At 49.6% G+C, this 22,678-nt stretch overlaps 1 protein-coding gene across 2 annotated transcripts in view; it reads left to right on the forward strand.

The window, feature by feature from the left end:
• ABCA1 (ATP binding cassette subfamily A member 1) overlaps nt 1-22,678 on the forward strand; it is a 112,926-nt gene that overhangs the window by 63,428 nt on the left and 26,820 nt on the right. The window contains exons 12-28 of one of the 2 annotated variants that reach the window (XM_036433153.2): nt 3,102-3,299; nt 3,937-4,142; nt 4,724-4,900; nt 6,485-6,707; nt 8,397-8,618; nt 9,620-9,824; nt 11,162-11,275; nt 13,068-13,239; nt 14,243-14,374; nt 14,976-15,118; nt 15,239-15,376; nt 16,249-16,469; nt 17,626-17,698; nt 18,609-18,811; nt 19,904-19,952; nt 20,142-20,255; nt 21,217-21,365. In XM_036433153.2, the coding sequence (XP_036289046.1) occupies nt 3,102-3,299; nt 3,937-4,142; nt 4,724-4,900; nt 6,485-6,707; nt 8,397-8,618; nt 9,620-9,824; nt 11,162-11,275; nt 13,068-13,239; nt 14,243-14,374; nt 14,976-15,118; nt 15,239-15,376; nt 16,249-16,469; nt 17,626-17,698; nt 18,609-18,811; nt 19,904-19,952; nt 20,142-20,255; nt 21,217-21,365 (2,739 nt within the window). Of the gene's footprint in view, nt 1-3,101; nt 3,300-3,936; nt 4,143-4,723; nt 4,901-6,484; nt 6,708-8,396; nt 8,619-9,619; nt 9,825-11,161; nt 11,276-13,067; nt 13,240-14,242; nt 14,375-14,975; nt 15,119-15,238; nt 15,377-16,248; nt 16,470-17,625; nt 17,699-17,725; nt 17,805-18,608; nt 18,812-19,903; nt 19,953-20,141; nt 20,256-21,216; nt 21,366-22,678 lie in introns of both variants that reach the window. The other variant, XM_036433152.2, reaches the window with a different exon arrangement.

Genomic DNA, 22,678 nt, shown 5'->3' on the forward strand with positions numbered 1-22,678 from the left:
GCAAGAGGTAATGTGGGTGCTGTGGCTGGGGAGAAGGCATGGCGTATGGTTTGGGGACCGTGACTTTAGCTCCAGGGGACCCTGAAAGGGCTTTAAGCAAGGGGAGGTGTAGATGTCTTACTCCGATGTGACGGGATTAAAGAGGGGCACGATGGAGGCAGAGACCAGGATGGAGGCCAGCCAAGTGGGTGGCCAGGGCTGGCAGGAGGTGAGGCCTGGGGCTGCTTGAATGTAGGGGGTGGAGGACAGGGAGGAGTTAGGGGGATTTTTGACTTCTGGCTGGTGAACGGTGGGGATGTCCATGAGGCTGGCAGGTATTGGGACCTGGAGAGCAGGGGTGGTTAGGCCAGAAATTGACTAGGGACTTATCAGCCTGTGGGTGGAAATTGAAGGAGCCTCCTCCCACTTTCTGTATGAAGGAATGTTCATTTCACACTCCAAGCTTGGGCTTCTCAAACTCTGTACCCCCACAGCCTCATGGAGTCTGGTACTTCAGGCTGTTGTTGGGGTAGCTCTTTTCCTTCCTTTGCTCTATTTCCCTCTCTTTCTCTCTGTCTTTCTCCTCCTTCTCTCTTTCCCTCCTTCCTGCCCTCCCTTGTTTCTTTCAGCTTTTATTGAGGAGTAATTAACAAGCAAAAATTATATATAAAGTGAACAACTTGAGGTTTTGATGCACATTTACATTGTTAAATTATCACTACAATCGGTAGCATATGCATCATCTCACGTAGTGATTGCTTAGCAAATTTCAATTCAAGAGTATGTATTGTTAGTACCTTTGACCTCAGATTGCATAACTGGAACTTTGTACGCTTTGATCTCCCCATCTCCCCCACCCCAGCCCCTGGCAATCACCATTCTGCTCTGTGATAGCTCTTATCTTTCTGCTGTCCGGGGCTCTGTCTGCACCCATTGCCTCACCCCACAGATCCAAAATCCCTTCTCTATTGCATCATGGAACCACCGATACTAAACAGTTCTACTTTTTTAGCTGCTCTTTGCCATCTTCATCTCAAGACCCTGCTTTCTCCCTGGCTACCACTCCTCAGGGTGAAATTAGGTCCCCTGATCCCCTCATGTGCCCTAGAACGGCCATGTGGTCAGGGGATTTCACTGGGCTCACCTCTCCAGTCTTGCTTTCTTGGCAGTGCTGTTCAGAATCCACACTTGGCAGGGCAAGTCTCTCCCCAAGTACCACATGTCTTCACTCAGCCCTCATTCGTTCAAGTCTCCGAATAAAGTTATTTCAGAATTTGTGAGGTACAATTTTGCATCTATTTATTTTTACAAAAATACATATATTACTGATGACAATATAAATTGTTATTCCCTATTGGAAAGCAATTTGGGATGAAAATCGCAAGAACCATAAAAAAATGTGTTACTTTGCATACCTCCATTCCACACACCCTCAGGGATGTTTCCTACAGACATCATTTTAAAAGGAAGAAGGCACTGTAGGACAGAAAATGTTATTGCCATAATAATTGTTATTGTGAGAAATTAGAAATAGGCTAAACGCTTAGCAGCATGAGAACAGTTAGTGAAATTATAGTAAGTATAATCTATGAAATCATTATGCTTCCATTAAAATAGTAAATATGAAGTCACGTGGGGAAAACAGCTCATGTTAGTGGAAATGAGACTGGTTTAGGAAGTAGCCATCCCCAGCTGGTGTGGTTCAGTGGTTGAGCATTGACCTATGAACCAGGAGATTACGTTTCGATTCCCTGTCAGGACACATGCTCAGGTTGCTGGCTTGATCCTCAGTTGGAAGTGGGCAGAGGCAGCTAATTGATGATTCTCTCTCATTATTGATGTTTTAATCTCTCCTCTTTCTTCTCTGAAATCAATAAAAATGTATTTTAAAAAAAAGTAGCTGTGGGTTGAGCACCAAATTAGGTTTTCCTGTTTTTCCACATTTATCCAAGTTGGGGGCCAACCAGCGAGGGAGCAAGAAATGGAAGATAGGCCTCCTTTGCATCATGATCCATGTGTCTTGCAGTTGGGAAAGATCGTATTTTATTTGGCTTAGTAACAGTATTATTTTCTCAGACTAAACAGCAAAAGCGGGTTTGTCTTCATTCAAACTAGATATGTGTTCTATATGAGGAGTCATCAGATGGGGTCTCAAGAGAGGAAAGTAATTCAGTGCAGTTGGGAAGGTGCAGTAGAATCAGAGAGCCCCATGTTTTATATTCCGACTTTTCTAAACTTTGCTACTTATTAGGGACCTTATGTTAGGGACTTGAAGGCTCTGAATGTAGGTTTTCCTGTGAGTACCCCATCTTGGGCTGCCAGTTGTGAGTGTCCCCCCACATTCAGGTTCAGGGTTCGGGCTCTGGAGGAGGTCACATACAAATGAAAGAGACTAGACAAGAAAATATTAATTTGGGAATTGGGGGCCAGGCGGAAGCCCAAGAGGGGACTCAGCTTTGCTCTGGCGTGTGATCCCTTATATTCAGGTTTTGGGATACACCATAGCCCTTGAGCAGGCAATTTCCAGTAACAGCTCAATGATAGCCCATCAGCAAGGATTTACATAAGACTAAAAGGTGGAAGTTGCTTCAGCTCGCTTTGTTTCAACTAGACAGTGGGTGCATGGCTCTGATCCTTGCCAGAGCCTCAAGGTTGACCAGCCTTCCGGGTTCCTTGTCCACATCTCTTTCTGCAAGTGAAGGCAATGGGCAGTTTCCAACATTTTCCCATCTGTAAAATGGGAGCTATTAAAGGTATCTTCATCATGGAGTTGCGTGAAGCAAAGCAGATAAATAATTCAATATAGTAACTGTGCAGAGTAACTGTGATTACTGCTGTTGCTGTAGTTACTGCTGTAAGCTAGGTGGTTTGGTACACTGGAAAACACAGGGACTCTGCATTCGCACTGGTCTGGCTTTGACTTTCAGCTCCACGGCTATTAGCTTTCTGACTTAGTCTTGGTTAAAATCCTATTCCATTATTGCTCAACCCCAACATTCTCATCTTTAAAACGGGGACACTGTTATTTAACTCACAGTTCGCTGTGAAGATAAATGGAGGAGGCCGCGTACGTGGAGGGTTTTGTAATGTTTGCTGCTTGTGATTTCCCATTGAAATGGCAGACACTCCTGAACAGCAGGGGCAATGACCGCTTCTGGAAACAGCGCCTGGCTGGCTTGGATTGGACAGCCGAAGATATCGTGGCATTTCTGGCCAAGTACCCCGAGGACGTGCCGTCGGAGAACGCTTCTGTGTACACCTGGAGAGAGGCTTTCAACGAGACCAACGGGGCGGTCCAGACCATAGGTCGCTTCATGGAGGTGAGGGTCTGTTCCGTAAAGCATTTGGAAAAGGCCACGCTGTGTTTTCCCCGCTCTGAGATGGTGCAGTAAGTCGGATTGGAGGGATGTTTAGGAATAATGTACAGACTTATTTACAAGTAGTGTCCTCAAACCTAACAGGACTTGGTGCACAAAAGGCACTCATAAATGTCTGTTGAAATGATCAAAAACTAAATAAACAAGTCTAACTCTAGCTTTTTTTTTTTTCTTCCTGTCTGACCCAAGAGTGTTTCTATGAAATTTATATTAAATCTATTCAGACAGATTACACTTTTAAAAATTTAGTCCTAAAAATGATGTCACTTAATAGGGGCAAGTTTATTCAAGTTTATTTATTTGGTTAGCTGTTAATGACTCAAAATTGCTAAGAAAACAGAGAGGAAAAGGAGGCATGGTCATTGTTTGAACCTCTTTCTCTCACAAAAGTCAGTTAAGTAACTTATCTCTAAATTTCAGTTAAGAAATATGAACCATTTCAATCGCGTATTGAAAAGCCACTCAAGGGAAGATTTGTAGAGAGAGGATAAAAAGCCACACAGTCTTTTGCTCTCAGGGTCAGGGCCACTGCTTGCTTTTCTGGCCACCAGGCTTCTCATGGCAGCTGTTCTTCCTTCAGTGTGTCAACCTGAACAAGGTGGAACCCATCGCAACAGAGGTTTGGCTCATTAACAAGTCCATGGAGCTGCTGGATGAGAGGAAGTTCTGGGCTGGAATCGTGTTCACCGGGATTCTGCCTGACAGTGTTGAGCTGCCCCATCACGTCAAGTACAAGATCCGCATGGACATTGACAATGTGGAGAGGACGAATAAGATCAAAGATGGGTGAGTTGAGTCCCATCACACCAGCCAGACCTGGGGAAGTCAAGAGCAGCCAAGATGACTTAGGGGTACTTACTTTTACCCACTAATTTGGTAGAAACTTGAATGGGTGGCATAATTTTGGTGCATTGGCCATATTTCTAGATGGAGACAGTTATTTCATATATATATTTTTAGAAAATATTATTATCTTTTGATTTAACATTCTCACTCGAGGGAATTAATCCCAAGGAATTAAATCAACAGAACAAAAAAAGGAGAAAAATAGACTTTGGGTTCTCCAAGTTAGCATTATCCTTTTTTTATAAAACGGGGCAAATAATCAATATGGAAGGGAGTGGTCATGTAAATTGTGGTAGGTCTGCTAGATGCGATGTTAGGTATTCAGTGGAGGGGGAAAACAAACGAAGTGGTATGCTCTTTCTGGCATCTATTTAAAAATATGTGTACATGTCAACTGACACCAGAAGGTAAGATACAGAAATAAAAACAGTGGCTGGCAGTGGTGATGGGATTGTGGGTGATTGGGTTTTTATTGTGTGGTTCTGCGAAATGTTTGACCCAAGCCTGTGGCTCGGTTTCAGGTACTGGGACCCTGGTCCTCGGGCGGACCCCTTTGAGGACATGCGGTACGTCTGGGGGGGCTTCGCCTACCTGCAGGACGTGGTGGAGCAGGCGATCATCCGGGTGCTGACGGGCACCGAGAAGAAAACCGGGGTCTACGTGCAGCAGATGCCCTACCCCTGTTACGTTGATGACATGTAAGTCCCCAGGAAGCCACCTCCTTTATTTAGCGAGCTGACACTGTCCCCAAGTGGCGTGTGGACACGCATACACCCAGGGAGGGGAAAGAGTGCTTTGATTTCATTTATTTTATGTGGGTGTTGATACTGGTCATAAGTTGTTTTGGAAATTCTGTGAAGATCTCAGGAAATGAGATGCCAGATGTGGGTAGTTGACAGTTTGAGTCACATCAGAGACACGGACACATGCACACACTGTTGATCTTCCTTCCCTTCTTGTCCACAATTACCAGGACTTTTTCTTCTTCTTCTTCTTTTTTTTTTTTTTTTTTTACACTCTACTCTTTTGAACCTCTTTTCTGCCCAAAAGTCAGTTAAGTAACTCATCTCTAAAAGTTCCTGGTCTGCATGTTTAAAATGTCATGACAAACACATACACACAGTCCCCAAACACAGGGATAGCATTCCAGACCTACAAAAGCTCATTGTGTGCAAATATATCTACTTCCTCTCCATCATTAGTAAACCACATTTTGAAACAACCCAAATAAAATGGAACAAGGCCTTTTATCTTAGATTTTTAAGATCATCTTTTAGTGCTTAGTTACTGTGCTGCCAAGCTCTCATGGTGGGAGCTGGGCCTCTGGATCTAATCACTTCTTGTGAGAGAGCATGGGGAAAAGTATAATCATCTCAGGCATCTGAAATAGGCGATACCTCTTCCCAATTGGCAAATGTCTGTGCTCTTTTGTTGCTGGGGTGTGTGTGTGTGTGTGTGTGTGTGTGTGTGTGTGTAGAGATCAGAGTGCTGAAGGAGCAGGGCGCCTCTCCTTGTGATTGTTCTCTGCTTTGCACCGAACAATTTTATTTCCTTGTGTGGCTCACTCTAGCTTTGCCATGTCACCCAGAACTATCCTGCTGCTTAATTTCTGAAAGATTAGTCATAACTTCCCTGAAGAAGACTTTCCCAAAGAGCTTCTCAGCCCAGTTCCACTCTAGAAAGGATGTCTTATGATGAGGATGCTGGGAGCCGAGGCAGTGAGATCCTTGCTGTTGACTCGCAGCAGTGCCTGCAGAAGGGGTGAAGCTGGGCCTTGGATCTCGGTTTTCAGGGACCAGATTCTGTGTCCCATTTGCTTCACTGAGTTTTCTGTTCTCGTTTGGAAATACCCCTGAGCTGCCTGATGTGTGTTTCTGCACCATCTGTCATATTGGTTGTGCAAGGAAGTCAGTAGTGCTATGAGATGACCTTGGAGAAGTTGAGAACTTTCATGAGAGAATGAGTTTGGGATTTTTTTTGTTTGTTTTTGTTTTCCATCATTTAAAATCACCCACATTTAGCTTAATGACATCCCAGAGTTACCTAGTTACTCAAGCAGGCTCCCAAAGAAGTTTATTTTGGCAATACTTAGTTGATCTGATTTTTATCACTACATTGCACTGCTCACGCAATGAGAGCTCTGTGTGTCCCGGTGCAGAGGGCCTGCCATCTTTGGCTCAGTCGAGGTGCTTTCTCTTGCATGCAGGCCTGGAGGCATTGGCCCATGGAGTCTGACTCACACTTGTCTTTAATTCTCCCCGCTCCCTTCCCTGGGGCCTCAGCTTCCTGAGGGTGATGAGCCGGTCCATGCCTCTCTTCATGACGCTGGCTTGGATCTACTCGGTGGCTGTGATCATCAAGGGCATCGTGTACGAGAAGGAGGCACGGCTGAAGGAGACCATGCGTATCATGGGCCTGGATAATGGCATCCTCTGGTTCAGCTGGTTCATCAGCAGCCTCATCCCTCTGCTCGTGAGCGCCAGCCTGCTAGTGGTCATCCTGAAAGTAAGGCTGCCCCCCGGGCCCCCCCCCCCCCCCCCCCCGGCTCCTCCCAGCATGGGCTGCATGAGGGGGAGAAAAGCAAACATTCTTTGGGAGGGAAGGGGCCAGACATGCCATCTCCTGCAGCGCCCCCAATTTAAAGCTGGGAAAAGCAAGGCCCCCGTCAGGGATAATGACTTTCCCCAGGTCAGCCCAGCTGGGTGGCAGCTAAGCAGGATTAGCTCAGGGTGCTTGCTTCCCAGGTAAACACGCACTTGCCTTGTGCCATGCTGTCCGCTGGGCAGAGGTTCATGGCAGCATCTGAAAGCCGGTCATTGCCTTACTCATACTGGGCAGTGCTTCCGCTGGAATATCTAGAAACTGTAGTCTGAAGGACACATGGTTACAGGTTAGGTTTCCTGGAAACAGTTTGGCATATGAATATTTATCAGGGATCAGTATCTCTGGGGAGGATGCAGGACTGGGCAAAGGGAGGAATTGAATGGCAATGCCAGGCCAACCCCACAGGCACTGGGAGCCTATGTGCTTGTCAGAGTTGTCCCTTACGAAGCTGAAATGTCCAGCTCTTTAGGTTCCCCATGGCCTCCCTCCCTGGCATTTCATGCCCCAGGCCCCTCAGCCAGTCCTTGGACGTGTGTGCTCCCCAGGGCCTGGTGCTCTCTGCCGCAGTGACAGACCCAGAGGATTTGGTACCCGGAGGCTGTCTGCTGACAGCCAGACAAGTCCCGCCAAAGGACTCCGGGCACAGTTCCATATCCACCACATACATTAATAAGCTTGTAGGCCAGTTTTCTTCCTCCACAATCATTTCAGCTAAGGGCCCATCAGATAAAAATAAATGTTTTTAAAGAGGGGGTAGTGCCATGGCATGGGAACTAACAATCAGTGTAATACTGTTACTATTCATTACAAATGCCCACGTGTTGATTGCCATGCACTGTTTAAATCTTATCACAGGTGCAGTCTTAGTATATCCTTACTAAATCCACTTAACGTACAAGGAAATGAGGCCAAGGAGGGTTACGAACTTCACTGAGGCCATCTGACCCCAAGGCAGAGCAGTTCTTGCTAAAAGAAAACCCCTCTTTGCTCCGGTACCTGACTGTGAAGGACAGAGCTCTTGTGGGGTGGGGGTCCTGTGGCAGGTGCATGGGAGCTATTTGGGGACTACTGCATGCTGGCAGGTCCTGCTCAGATACACCCAACTCCTGCAGATAAGCGTAAAGGTCCACACGAGTTCAAGTGCCTGTGGGAGTGTGGGATCCGTGGCCAGTTGCCAAGGGGGATGTTAGGATTGCCTGGCCGTTTTCCTTGGCTGTTGGAGGGGGAAGTCGTGTGGGTTGCCATCTCGCTCACAACTCTCTTGATGCCAGGAGTCCTAGTCCTTTAAAAGAAAAAGCCAGGTCAGATTGCTTTGAGAAACAAAGAACAAAATTGTTGAGATAAACCTTGATGAGTGTCAATCCTGGACTCTGTTCTGGTCCTGACGACCACTATTTTGTGTGTGGTCCTGGGTGAGTCATTTCCCTTCTCTAGGCTTCGGTTTCTTCATCAGGAAAACGAACAGCACACCGTTCCTCAGTATCCTCTCTAAGAGGAGAGGGAACGAGCCCCGCTTCTTCCCACAGGCCATGCTAGGATGTGCTTGCTGGTTGAAGGAGCAGCACGTTTATTGGGTTTCTTCCTTTCCAGCTGGGAAACCTGCTGCCCTACAGCGACCCCAGCGTGGTGTTTGTCTTTCTGTCCGTGTTCGCCGTGGTGACCATCATGCAGTGCTTCCTCATCAGCACGCTCTTCTCCCGGGCCAACCTGGCGGCAGCCTGCGGGGGCATCATCTACTTCATGCTGTACCTGCCCTACGTTCTGTGCGTGGCCTGGCAGGACTACGTGGGCTTCACGCTCAAGCTCTTCGCGGTGAGTGACCCTGGCCTTTCTGTTGTCGCCGCAGTCCCAGCCACCCTGGGCTTCCCCTCCGCGCTGCAGCCCAGGCCGAGAGCGTCTTTCCAATGGGATGTCAGCCTTAGAGCTAGATTCTAAACTGCTTGAAGGCAGGGGCTGTGTCTCATGAAACTATTTACCTGTAGTCCTCTCAGTGAATCGATTGGTCGAATTGCATCAGATGGAACTTTTCAGAGCCAGGCTGTGCCATACACATCGCTGTGGGTAAATGGCATTGGGGAGCCCCTTTAGGCAGCAGATGCCGTTCTCACTTTTTATCTCCACCCCCATGTGAGCTCACCGTAAGTCACAGCTACGGACAGAACTGAAACCTCTTGAGGTCACAGGTGGCTCCTGCTTGACTCTGTGCTCCTTGTGTCCAGGGTGGGGTTTCACTTGAGTAATGTCTTCTAAACTGGAAAAAAAAAAAAAAAAATGGACCCCTGCCCTCAACATTTCCTTCCCTTGTACATGGTACGAGGGGCCTTCAAGGGTGTGGAAGCCTGTGTAAGGGTGAGTTGCCAGCTGTCCCCCGGATCACTTCTAAGAGTCACCTCCAGGTGCCTCAGTTTGGACCCTTAAATATCAGAGGCCCAAGCAGGCTGCTCTGACGTGAGCCATCAGTGCTGAGCAGAGGGCTCCGGAGGCTCTTGATGGATGAGTGTATGTGTGGGACGCAGGATTGTTGAGCCCTTGGGGTATCTTTGGGAGCATAAAATTCTAAAAGTTATACACTTCATCATCTCGTGTTTCCAAAATGTGTGCCCATAATGAGTGGCTATAAATAGAATGAATCATTTTATATGCTGCCAAGAGCCCACTTCCCCCAACCCCAGAGGGGCCCTGTAGATGACTACTTCCATGTCTTGTAATTGATCCATTTTGCACATTCAAATTTCTCCAGGTGAAATTCACATTGGAAGTGTTAGAAAAAAGAGGCAGGAGGTGGATAAGTGACTTTCTCCTCTTTCTCACAGAGCCTGCTCTCCCCCGTGGCTTTTGGGTTTGGCTGCGAGTACTTTGCCCTTTTCGAGGAGCAGGGCATCGGGGTGCAGTGGGACAACCTCTTCGAGAGCCCCGTGGAGGAAGATGGCTTCAACCTCACCACCTCGGTCTCCATGATGCTGTTTGACGCCTTCCTCTACGGGGTGATGACGTGGTACATCGAGGCTGTCTTCCCAGGTAACCGAGCCTCCGCCCTGCTTTAGCCGTCTGCTAGGGAAAGACGACTTGTCGCTGAAGAGCTTGTCTCCCTTGTAGGGCTGGGGGCTTTGTGGAAAGTGCCTACAGCTACAGCTTTAGACCTATGGCAAACACACAGACCAACGAGAAGCAGCTGGTGCTAAAAGTACAACTCTTCCTACCGATATAGCCCTCTTTCTTTTTTAAAAATATATCTTTACTGATTTCAGGAAGGGAGAGGGAGAGAGAGAGAGCGAGCGAGAGAGAGAGAGCGAGCGAAACATCAATGACAAGAGAGAATCATTGATTGGCTGCTTCCTGCACGCTTTAACTCTGGGGATTGAGCCTGCAACTGGGGCATGTGCCCTGACCGGGAATCAAACCATGTCCTCCTGGTTCAAAGGTCAATGCTCAACCACTGAGCCACGCAGGCTGGCTACCCCTTATTTCTCGAGCTCTGTGTGCCAGGCACTGTCCAAAGTGTTTTATATACTTTGGTTCATTTAAAATCCTCATAAGACAACAATGAAGGAGTTCCTGTAATAACCAGTGTTTGCAAATGAGAAAACTGTGACTCTGAGAAGTTCAGTAATTGCCTGAGGCCACACAGCTGCTAAGTGTCGGTGCTTGGAGGTGAACCCAGTTGGGTTACCGTGGTCAGCAGGCCCAGGAGATGGCTCCCAGGGCTGACCCAGTTCTCTCATTCTGCATCCCCAGCATTACCGCTGGTGGAGGCTGTTTCCTCAGCGCAGTTTGTGAATAACAAATGCATTGGCTCCCAGCCCTGGCTTGTGATCTAATCGAGTTAGCATTCATAAAAATTTATTCGCTACTTCCCTTAATAAATCTCCCTGACCAAGACCTGCCTTGGATACATTTTCATGTAAGATCAAATTCTGAAAGAGCAAGGTTTAACTCTTTCTGGTTCACCTTCTAATTCTCCCCTGAGGGGAGGTTGGTAGGTATATGTGAAATGACGATTATCCCTACCTGAACTTTATGCATAGGATATCTGGTATCATGCAGATCTGAATTCAAATTCTGAGTCCTCCACTTACTGGCTGAGTGATCTTGGGTAGAGGAATGATCCCTCAGTTTCCTCGTCTCTAAAATGGGGATGTAGCTGTGTCATGGGGTGGTTGGGAGATTCAAAGAGGTGCACACTTATGTCTTACAAAGTAGGTCTCATCAAATGGTAGCTCCACCTCCCCCTTTCCATTCCAGCCCGTCCCTGTCTCCCAAGGAAGGGAGCTCCAGGAGAGAGAGAGTCCGGTTGGGATATCTCAGGAATGCTGGAATGTGGCCCAGCTTGATTCATGCCTGTGCTTTGCTTTCAGGCCAGTATGGAATCCCCAGGCCCTGGTATTTTCCTTGCACCAAGTCCTACTGGTTAGGTGAGGAAAGCGATGAGAAGAGCCATCCTGGTTCCAGCCAGAAGGGCGCCTCTGAAAGTAAGTGCTGCTTCTGCCCCCACTGACTGTTGGGGGCAAGAGTCTAAAACCACTCCACTGTCCCTTCCCCAGTTCTCCCAAACGGTTTGTGTCAGAGTGTCAGCATCTGAGTCCCCGAGGCGAGTTTTCTTGGCTTATTGGGAAGTGACTCTAAGCCTCCTCCTCTCCTCTTCCCACCACCCCTCCATGTTTCATGCTATTCTAATAAGTAAAAGGAAGAGAAATACAACTGTGATGGTGAAACGTCATCTCACTGCCTGCCTGGCCATGGTGATAGCTGTAGGAACCAGTGTAGGCTGCCACCACGTGGCTGCCACGGGGCTCAGCCTTAATGTTCTCACCTTCGTTACCCAGAGCCTAATCCTCTCCCGGCTCCTGACCTGCTGGTGGTGACGCTCTGCTTTCTGAGCTCTTTGCTCAGGTTCTTGAAGGGAAGTTCTCTCTGTGTGTTCACTGTGACTTCCTCCGTTTTCATAAGTCCCTCTTCTGCTGCTCCCCTCTGCATCCTCCTCCTCCTCACCAGTGGTGAAGTGTGGCGTTCCTTAGCCTGGTCTTCTTGCCCAACCGCCTCTTTACCCCCAGCTTCTGTATCCGTCACCTGGAGCTGCTCACAGCTGCCGGAACAACTCATGTTCTTCCACATCTCCCTGCCTCTTAGGGGAGAACTCTCCAATTTGCCCACCTTTTAAATTCCTACTTCAAGATCTAGTTCAATATCCCTTCCCCCAAGGAGCCCTACTAGCTTTCCAGATAGTCAGTCACTTCCTCCTCTGAGATTTCATAGTGTTAAAAAAAAAACAAAAAAAACCACACCAAAACTCTTTTTATTTTAAAATAATTGTAGACTCGCAGGAAGTTACAAAAAGAAACTTGTACCTTTCACCCAGTTTTCTCCAGTAGTGACACCTAACATGACTATAGTACAATCTCAAAACCATGACATTGACATTGGTCCATTTCACAGACCTTCAGATTTCACCAGTATTACATGCACTCGTGTGTGTGTGTGTGTGTGTGTGTGTGTGTGTGTTCTGTGCAGTTTTATCACTTGTATAGGTTCATGTAATCACTGCTGCGGTCAAGATGCAAAACTGAGTTTTCACCACAAGCTCCCTCCTGCAACCCTTTCATAGCCATAGCCTTCCTCCCCATTCTGTGACATCTGTCAATCAAGATTCTGTTCTCCACTTCTATAATTTTATTTCCGTAATGTTATATACATGGAACCTTACAATATGTAATCTTTGGGGATTGGATTTTTATTCAGTATAATTCTCTTGAGATCCATCCAAGTTGTGATGTGTATCAACAGATTGTTCTTTTTCATTGCTGAGTAGTATTCCACAAGGTGGCTACACCACAAGTGCCATGGCACTTGCAATGTGTTTTTTAAAGAGCTTTTAGCATCTTATATTTTAACTGATTGTCAAGTCTTTTCCCCCTAAACGACGGATCCTCCTGTATCATTGTGTTCCCATCACCAACACCAGTGCCCAAATGGGCCCTAAATAAATGCAGGGGAGGGCAAAAGTGTGTTTATAAGTTGTGAGTACGTGAAACAGAGTTTATCCTTGTACTATTATTTATCAACTGTTGTGTTATTTATACATTATTTATAATACCATTAGCCTGCTTTTGTGCACCCCTGTATTTATAGCCTGTCTTCCTTCCTGGAAAACCAGAAGGGGGCATGGAGAGGGGACAGTTCTTAAAGTACAAGCCCGGCTGCTGGTCTGCACAGGCCAGGCGTCATTGCTCTCTGCATTCATTCCTGTTCTCTCTCTTCTCACAGTCTGCATGGAGGAGGAACCCAGCCACCTGAAGTTGGGGGTGTCCATTCAGAACCTGATGAAGGTTTACCGAGATGGCATGAAGGTGGCTGTCGATGGCCTGACCCTGAATTTCTACGAGGGCCAGATCACTTCCTTCCTAGGCCACAACGGAGCCGGGAAGACCACCACCATGTAAGAGGGTGTGGTTCTCTCAGAATCAGCCCCAGGGAGGTCCTTGAGCACTGTTAGACATTCATCCCTAAGCACACACTGCATTGGTCCCTGGGGTAAGGGCAGGACACACAAGGAGAGGATGAGTGCAAAAATGCTATCTAATCAGACTGTGCTTTCCAAAGGCTGGATTTACTGTATATTATTGATTTCAGCCTAAAACAGCCTGGGCACCTTTTCCTGACCATTCCCGTTCAGTTCTCGGCAGTGTGCTTGGAAGGTGAAGTTCTGACAACTCTGAGAAAGGTTCTCTTTTGGAGCCGCTTTGTCCAGAAATGTGAGACAGGGAAGATTAGATGTGTTGGAGGGAGGTAGCATTTTCCAGGAACTCTGTCTCTAAGCAGCTGTGAGAAGCAGCTGGATGGCTGGCTGTATGCTTGTCTTCCCTGGACCCACACGGACCTTCTGGTGGGTAGCTCCCAAAGGGCACGAAGGCCGTGCAAACACCGGAATTGGCCTTAGCGGCTTTCAGTGTGGTCCCTCAACCACTGCAAAGGACATGTCACCGGGGTGACCTCCTTTTCCTATTCTATCTTTTTCTGATGTAAAGCCACTATGTTAGGAACACTGCAGAAAACCTTTAAAAGGCGTACAAAAATCCTACCACTTAACACAAACAACATTATTTTTATCTTTGAATACTTTCTTGTTGTTCATCCATCTTACGTGGTGACGATCTTAGGCATGCAGAATCCATGTCCGAAACTAGTTTCCAGTGCAAACTGGAGTTCATTTAAAAAAATGCTCATACTGAGATGGTCACTTTCAATACGTGGCCCACTCGTAGTCAGTCACTAACGCGAAGGCTTGTTTGCTTTGTGGGGTGTCAGAGTCCATTAGGACGGAGTCGGGGGTGGGAGGCTTGAGGCCTCTGCTCTGTGCTGGCTGTGCAGCCCGGAAAGGGGCATTTCTGGGGAGGCGGGGCTGCACGCTGACTCCTGGACTTGAACATTTCTGTCCTCAGGTCCATCCTGACTGGGCTGTTCCCCCCAACCTCGGGGACCGCCTACATCCTGGGGAAAGACATTCGCTCCGAGATGAACACCATCCGGCAGAACCTGGGGGTCTGCCCCCAGCACAATGTGCTCTTTGACATGTGAGTACCAGCAGCACAGGAGGGTGGAGCCTCTCTGGGAGTGTGGGGTCATGAGTCAGGGGTGGAGGAGCGTTTTATGCTCTTCGGGGGTGTCCTTGCCTGGACACTCGGAGACCTGGTTGCCCCTCAGTTTTAGGAAAAGGAGGAGGTAAACTGTTGGATGGGAGATGTTCCATCAGCCCAGCCAGAGGATGAGGGCTTGGGAAATGGTGCTGCCCATTGCTGTCACTCTGGAGGGTCGATGGGCCCGTCCTTTCTCCTGCCACAGCCCTCCCTGGTGCTGAGTTGCCCCACCAGGAAGTAGGAGGTCCCCCAGGAAGCCCCGTGGTGGAGCAGAGAAAGACCTGGAACCTGGGCCAAGGACTTTATCCTTCTGGGCCCCCATTTCCTTTTAGGTGAAGTGAGAAGCTCACGCCCATGCCCTCCACAGGGGCTCCCTTCTCTGGGGGTCTGAGCTCCTTTGAAATTCAGGGGGCGAGGGGGGGGGGGCAGCTCCAGGTTCATGCAGAGCCAGCTTCTCTGCTGGTTGACGGGGTTCCAGAGAGGGCCCTCGGTTCCGGAGCGTCCTGCAGGCCCCGAGCTGAGCTGCCTCTGTCCGCAGGCTGACGGTGGAGGAGCACATCTGGTTCTACGCCCGCCTGAAGGGCCTTTCCGAGAAGTTCGTGAAGGCGGACATGGAGCAGATGGCCCTGGACGTCGGTCTGCCGCCCAGCAAGCTGAAAAGCAAAACAAATCAGCTGTCAGGTGAGGCCTAGAGCTGCCTTCCCTGCCCTGTCCCCAGATTGCCTGGGTGCCTCCTCCATTCTTCTCTCACCACGTGGGCCTTGGCTCACTGTCCTCAGCCTCCCCCTCTCTTGCTTACAGGTGGAATGCAGAGAAAGCTGTCCGTGGCCTTGGCCTTTGTTGGGGGATCCAAGGTGGTTATTCTGGATGAGCCCACAGCCGGCGTGGACCCTTACTCCCGCCGGGGAATATGGGAGCTCCTGCTGAAATACCGACAAGGTGAACGATGTGCATTTATCCTGTGTTGTGGGCTGGGAGGGAAGAAGGGAGGAAGAGGCTCCAGAAGGATGGCCATAGCTAATGGCTGTTTTTGCTAGAGCAACAGAATTGCTGCTCAAGGAACATGCGGGACACGTTTTCTTAAAGCTATGCCCCCCCCCCCCCCCTATGTGTAGTGGAGGCCTGGTTTATAGGATGCTTAAAGTTTATGCTTCATGACCTAGGGGGCTGCAAGAAGAAGGGAAATGGGATAAAGGGCATCTCCTTTGGGCTCCCACAGCCCCATCACCGTCTATAGTAAAAAAAAAAAAAATTACCACGTGTTTTATAACCGTGTCCCCTATTGACTGAGGTCCCTGAGTGCAAAGGCTGTGTCTGTTTTCATCCCTGTCCCCAATATGGTGCATTACACTTATGGATGTTGAAAGAGTGGATGAATAAACAAGTGGGTTTGATTGTCTCTTTAGTGAGTTAGAAGATATGTAAGGTTGCCACCTTATGGTTATAATGAGGAGTACAAGCTTTGGAACCAGCCCTGGCTGGCTCTGAGGCCTAGGAAGAGTCAGTTAACTTGCCTCAGTTTCTTTACCTGTGACAACCGGAGAGCCTACCCCACGGAGGATCACGTTAAAGGAGAATGCGTGTAGACCACCTAGCACACTGCCTGGCAGGCCGTCGCCCCCAAATATTCCTTTTTATGTTGATGAGGATGCAGTAGCTGCGCCCACAGCTTGGGCATCCAGAGGTCCGGGCCACCAGGCTGCCAGGTCTTTCTCCCGTGCTTGCCCCCGTGAACCTTTTGGCTCTGGCCACCGCAGTCCGTGCACACCGACAGGTCTCACCTGTCCCGGGTCCTTGTGTTTGTGCCACAGGCCGCACCATCATCCTCTCCACACACCACATGGACGAAGCGGACATCCTGGGGGACAGGATCGCCATCATCTCCCACGGGAAGCTGTGCTGCGTGGGCTCCTCCCTGTTCCTGAAGAACCAGATGGGCACCGGCTACTACCTGACCCTGGTCAAGAAGGACGTGGAGTCCTCCCTCAGCTCTTGCAGAAACAGCAGCAGCACCGTGTCGTACCTGAAAAAGGTGAGCAGCCGCCCGCGTGCGGGGCCAGGTTCGGGGGCTCAGGACTTGCTGGCTGAGGATGGCTTGTCTCCCTGTACCCACTCCGCCACGTTGGCACCGTGGTTCCCGTGGCATCACATCATACCGCATACGTGGAAGGCTCGGGAGGCCTCTGGTCCCATAATGCGAATCCCTTTTGCATTCTCCTGTAGAAGCATGTAGGCTGGGTGATGGAGGAGGTCCTTAGGGGACTCTGTTATGTTGGAGAGAAGAGACTTCCGTGGCTGCGGGAGGCCCTGCTGTCCCTGTCATAGCCTGGCCATCGCAGTGACCTCACCTTTTAATCTGCAAAGCAGCCATTTCCTGGCACCGAGTTCATGCCAGACGCTCAGTCCAGCAGACTCTGAGTACAAAAGAAAATGATGATGATAATTCTTTGTAGCTTTGTTTTGTTTTGTTTTTTTGTTTTATACATCATCTCAAAGTGGAGAGTAGCCCTGGGAATAAGATACTGTGATTACTGTCCCCGATGAGGGAAGGGAGGCTGATAGTGACTTGGTAGATTATTCAAGTTAAATAACGGAGGTGGGACCAGAACCCAATAACCAAGTACGTTTTCCTCTGAACCTGAGATTAACGTGCTGAAACCCGTGGCACCTAAAACCTTTACATCCCAACCCGGAGCTCTCGTCCACTTGCTTTTCACTGGTGCCAGGCTATCCCAAGCGTGGTCTGAAAACGGCCTCACTGGGAGCACATTCGGGAGCTCGTTAGAAATGCAGAGACTTGGGCCACCCCAGGATGACTCAGAATCTGCATTTTGTCACAGTGCCCTGGTGATTGAGCACACATGAGAGCTTAGAAGCACTGACTAGACATCTAGCCAGGTAACTCCCACATTCAGCCGGCCAAGGGCCTGCTCACGGCACCATTGGCGGCGTGGTTCTGTGGATGGCGCTGCATCCAGATGTCCCACCTCCAGGAGGGCGGCCATCCCCACGGCACACACGTTGGACCTCGGCCCAGAAGCCTGGCCGCCACGTTGCATGCCTCTCGGGAGAAGCTTTCCTCTCTAGTTCTCACACACACAGCCTCTCGGAGCCCTCCCTGGCGAAGGTGGTGGTGACTGTGCCTTGCCTGGCCCCTGACCCATTCTCACCTCCTTCTTTGCCATCAGGAGGACAGTGTTTCTCAAAGCAGTTCTGATGCTGGCCTGGGCAGCGACCATGAAAGTGACACGCTGACCATCGGTAAGGATTCTGGGGTTTCTTATTCAGGTGGTGCCTGAGCTTCCCCCAGCTGGGCAGAGTGGAGGCAGAGGAGGAGAGGTGCAGAGGCTGGTGGCGCTGACTCAAGGTTTGCTGCTGGGCTGGGCTGGGCCGGGCGGCTGTGGGCGAGGGTGCAGCTTGGTGGCGGGTTGGCCTCACGCTTGCTGGGAAGCCTGGGGCTTGGTCTGGGAGCTGATAGGGTAGGGCTCCAGTGAGCTGAGATGATTGGGGGTGAGGGGATCCCTGAGGGGGTTGAATCTGGCTGGACATGAGACCAGGGATGCAGAGGAGCTCAGGGCCAAGCCACTGGGGAGGGACCTAGGGAGGCTGAGAGCCCAGGAGATTGGAAATTAGCCTGCTGGGTTTGCTCCGGAAGCGTGTGTGGGGGCCAGTTTCACCAGTAGCGAGGATGCACCGAGAGTCTGTACTTCAGCCCTTCAGTCCTCTCTGCCCAGTCCTTGTCGCCAGTATTCTCCAGGGAGGAGACTCCTTCCATGGACTGTCTGGTTAGGCTTCTATTGAGATAAATGTAAGGATCTTTCCAGGGGAGGGCGAAGAATCTTTTAAAGTGTGTTTAGTCAAGTTTTCCACTGAAGAATCCTCGAGTGTAGGCAATAGAAACCAGGCTTTCAAGCTGAGTCATTCGTCTATCTGCCCACCCACCCATGCACTGAACCTACGATGGACCTGGTTTGGGGGCTCCAAAGACATAGTGCTTGCCCCTAGGAACTCGTGGCCAGAGGTGCACATGGATGACTTAGGAATCTGAGACGGGTCGTGTGTGGCTAGGGGAGTCCTGAAGGGTAGGCCGAGGGAGAAGGCAGGGAATGGCTGGCCCTTCGTGTGGGGCCTCTACGCTGGCTGAGCCGCCTGTGTGCTGTGCTCCCCACAGATGTCTCCATCATCTCCAACCTCATCCGGAAGCACGTGGCCGAGGCCCGGCTGGTGGAAGACATCGGGCACGAGCTGACCTACGTGCTGCCCTACGAAGCTGCCAAAGAGGGAGCCTTTGTGGAGCTCTTCCACGAGATTGACGACCGGCTCTCGGACCTGGGCATCTCCAGCTACGGCATCTCAGAGACCACCCTGGAGGAAGTAAGTTCAGGGCCCGGCTGTCGGAACAGAGCAGGGCCAACAGTCCGAAGGCCAGACACACAGCCTGCATTTCCCTTTAAAGCAGATTACCCTGGAACTGCTCACGGAGTCCTGAGGCCATTGGCACATGGGTGGTGTCAGCCCCTGTGAACCCGTTAAGGTTGTAGTGGGCGATAGTGGGAAAGAAGTATTAGCATTGCTCCCTGGTGTGACCGTGGCATGGCCATGCCCAGGAGGTGGCCAGCATTTATGGAAACTCAGTATGTGCCAAGCGCCAAGCTTGGTGTCTTTTTATTTTTATTTTTCTTAAGTCACTGTAACTCCATTTAACCCTCATAACAAGATTAAAAAAAAGTGGACACTCAGGGATGCTGAGCTAGGATTTGAAAAGGGGTTTGGAGCTTTAGAGCCCATATTTCCTTTCGGGACACACATCCCAGGCCTTGAGAGCTAGAAGGGACATAAAGTTGTCTGGCCCAGTAGTCCCAAGCGTGACATGCAGCAGAGTCCTCTGGGGATATCACCGGCGATCAGAATGCCCAGGCTCAGCCGCAGGCCTTCGCATGGAGCTTCCGGAGGGAAGGCCCCGCTGTCAGTGCTTCTGCTGTGTGCTTCCGCGGTAGCAGTCTGTAGATCCTCTGGAAATCACTGGTTGAGCTCAGATTCTATTCTAGTGTCTGGATCCCTGTCCCAGCATTTCAGGAGCAGGGAAACCCATTGTCTCCCGGTCATTCTGTCCTGGATAATGTCACGGCTCTTGCCCACTCCCAGACTTGGGGCCTGGAAGAAGCCACTGGACTCATTCTCTGTCGGTGGGGGATCATGTTTCTTCTGCTGCAGTGTCCTGAGGCCGTCGCTTTCACGTGAAAACCGTTGTCTTGTCTGGGTTGACAGTCTCACCACGGAAGCCGGGTTCTTCGGTAGAAAAGACTTCTCTCCCAAGTGACTCTGACCAAGCGGCATCAATAAGCAAAGCTCCTCCTGCCAGCCTTTAGGGCCTAGCATGCCAGTCGATAATGTAATCATCGCAGCAGCGGTGGCTGCCGCCATCACACGGAGCCTATAATACTCTCAATTTCTCTTATTTTTCAGATATTCCTCAAAGTGGCTGAAGAGAGTGGAGTGGACGCCGAGACCTCAGGTAACCCTTCGGGGGCTGCACACGGGGCTGTGCCTCCCGCAGGCTGCTCGGCTCGCGGGGGGCTAGGCCTTTCCCTTTTTATTGTTGGATGGCGTTCCTGTCTTTAGTGTATAAGTTCATTACAGATGCACAGAGCTGCTCTTGTAATAAGTGAAATAAAACGTGGGCCTTCCTTCCCTCTGCCTTCAGATGGCACTTTGCCAGCGAGACGCAACCGGCGGGCCTTCGGGGACAGACAGAGCTGCCTTCACCCCTTCACGGAGGACGACGCTGTGGATCCCAACGATTCCGACATAGACCCAGGTGCGTGCAGGCGAGATCCGTGTTCCGCCTCTAGAAAGTGACTTTCCCTCCTGTGTTCTGCCCCCTGGGCTTATCTTTTGGTGGCCAGGATGGTAGATGCCCGCAGCGTCCCAAGGGAAGTGGGGCAATGAGGAAAGCTACTCTCCCTTCCTCCGTGTTGCCCTTGCCCGTCCAGCCTGAAGGAGCAAGCCCCCCCTCGTCACTGCCTTCACTGAGCCGGGGCCTTCTTCCCAAGGTGCCCATCCATTCTCTGAGTCCATTTAGCATCTTTTCCATGGAGTCCCAGTTTCTCGCATACTTAGGTGTTGAGCTGTTGAATCCATAAGTGTTCTTTGAATGGGTGGATGATTTTGGAAGACCCAGAGAGGTGATTTTGCCTTTAGACTCACCCATGCCCTAGGCTTAGATTTTGTGGGGTGAGTGTGCCTCCCTGTGTGTTTGACTGGGATGGAGAAAGGTGACAGTTAGGAATCATTGGTTGAAGACCACTATTTCTATGGAATGCTTAAGAACAGAAACCTGTCTGGCTCTCCCTGCTCCTGCGAGAGTGTGACTCTCCCATTCCCCCTGATTTCAGACACTGCCTGTCCTTCGGTCACTTGACCGTGTCTACCTTTCACCAGAAGTCTAATAGAGGGGAGGCAGCTTGCCATTGTGTGTTCTCCAGAGTTTCAGCCTGTGTTCACGGCCTATTTCATGGAGTATTCCGTAAGCAGCCGAGGCTGTGATACCCAGTCACGTGTGAACACATCTCCTCAGAGGAGAACAAAAGGCAGAGCCTGCTGTGGCTGCCCACTCGGGAGTGCTGGCATCTTTTTTGGATGTGAAAGTCCTTTACTCCTGAGATACTTCCCCCCTCAGACTCAGCCTCCAAGATGGCTGCTGCAGGTGCGGAAGGAAGGAGCATGGTGATGCCCAAGTGCTTCCGACAGTAGGTGACCTTCACGTTGGCTTCTTGCAGAATCCAGAGAAACAGACCTGCTCAGCGGGATGGATGGCAAAGGCTCCTACCAGGTGAAGGGCTGGAAGCTCACGCAGCAGCAGTTCGTGGCCCTTTTGTGGAAGAGGCTGCTGATTGCCAGACGGAGTCGGAAGGGGTTCTTCGCTCAGGTGAGCAGGGCTGTGGCAGGCCAAGGACGTGATATGGGGGCTGGAGCCAGATTAAATGTATTTCCACCCCAGGGCTGCTTCTCGCCACTCATGTATCTGCTGGCAAGTTAGTTCTCTGTGCCTCAATCTCCTCATCTGTAAAATGGGGATAATCATAGTGCCTGTGCCATGGTTGTTATGAAAATTAAAATGAGAAAGTGCTTAGAATGGGCCTCACATTAGTAATTACTGTGCGTGTGTGTGTGTGTGTGTGTGTGTGTGTGTGTATTGTAGAGGAGAACATAACTAGGTCTAAGTTTTTTTTTAATAACTTGAGCAATGATGATATGATCAGATGCACTTGACATATCAACTTATTGGAAACTTGGTTTTTCTCTAAATGATGCTTACCTGCAAACTGATAGGAAAAGCCTCCTTACACTGTTGTCTGCAAGGCTGACTCACTTGGTTAGAGGGAATAAGATTATTGCTCTCTAGAGAATCAAATATAGAGAAAAAGTCTGCAGAGATCCTTCCCCACATGAATCAAGCATACCCTCCTGGATTTGAATTCTGGTTCTGCTGAGTGAACTTGGGCAGGTTTCTCTGTCTCTCTGAGCCTCACTGACCTTGTTTGTTGATTGGTGATAATGACACTACTACTTAGGGTGGTAATGGTCATTAAATGAAGTAATTCTCTTTACAGTACTTTTCCATGGAATTACTCAGTGATAATTTCTAGCATTGAAACCCCAGGACATTAAAACCATGGGTATCATTTGAATCTTTAAGTTCTTTTTTTAAGGATACATTTTTCAGGAATAAGTAGAAGGAGCTTAGAGTTTACTTATAAAGTATGTACAAGTCATTGTTTTCAGAGAAGGTACGAGTGTAAAGTTTGAGGTGGTTGAGTAAGGATTTAGAGTAGGGGTGTCGAACTCAATCAGAGAAGGGGCCAAAATCTAAAATCCAGCCTAAATTGTGGGCCGAATGGTTTACTGAACAGTCATAAACTGTCATTGTGATGGAAACGCAGTGGAGTGCAGTGATGACAGCGCGGTGCGGGCCACATTGCAAGGCCTGGCGGGACGGATTTGGCCCGCGGGCCTTGTGTTTGACACATGCGATTTAGAGGATTATACTTGAGAGGCCGTGGGGGAGACAGTGGCTGCTGTTTCCTTTCAATGGAGACAATGTGGAGAGTGGCTTTTTAAATGTAGTATCACACTATGGGTCTGAATGGGTCAGCTAACCTCAGACTACAGATTGTAAATGAGAAAACTGAGGCCAGAGGAGGAAGCGACTTCTCATGGATGCACTTGTAGGGACAGAAC

This window comes from Pipistrellus kuhlii, unplaced genomic scaffold, assembly GCF_014108245.1.
Source record: "Pipistrellus kuhlii isolate mPipKuh1 unplaced genomic scaffold, mPipKuh1.p scaffold_m20_p_12, whole genome shotgun sequence".
Lineage (NCBI taxonomy): Eukaryota > Metazoa > Chordata > Mammalia > Chiroptera > Vespertilionidae > Pipistrellus > Pipistrellus kuhlii.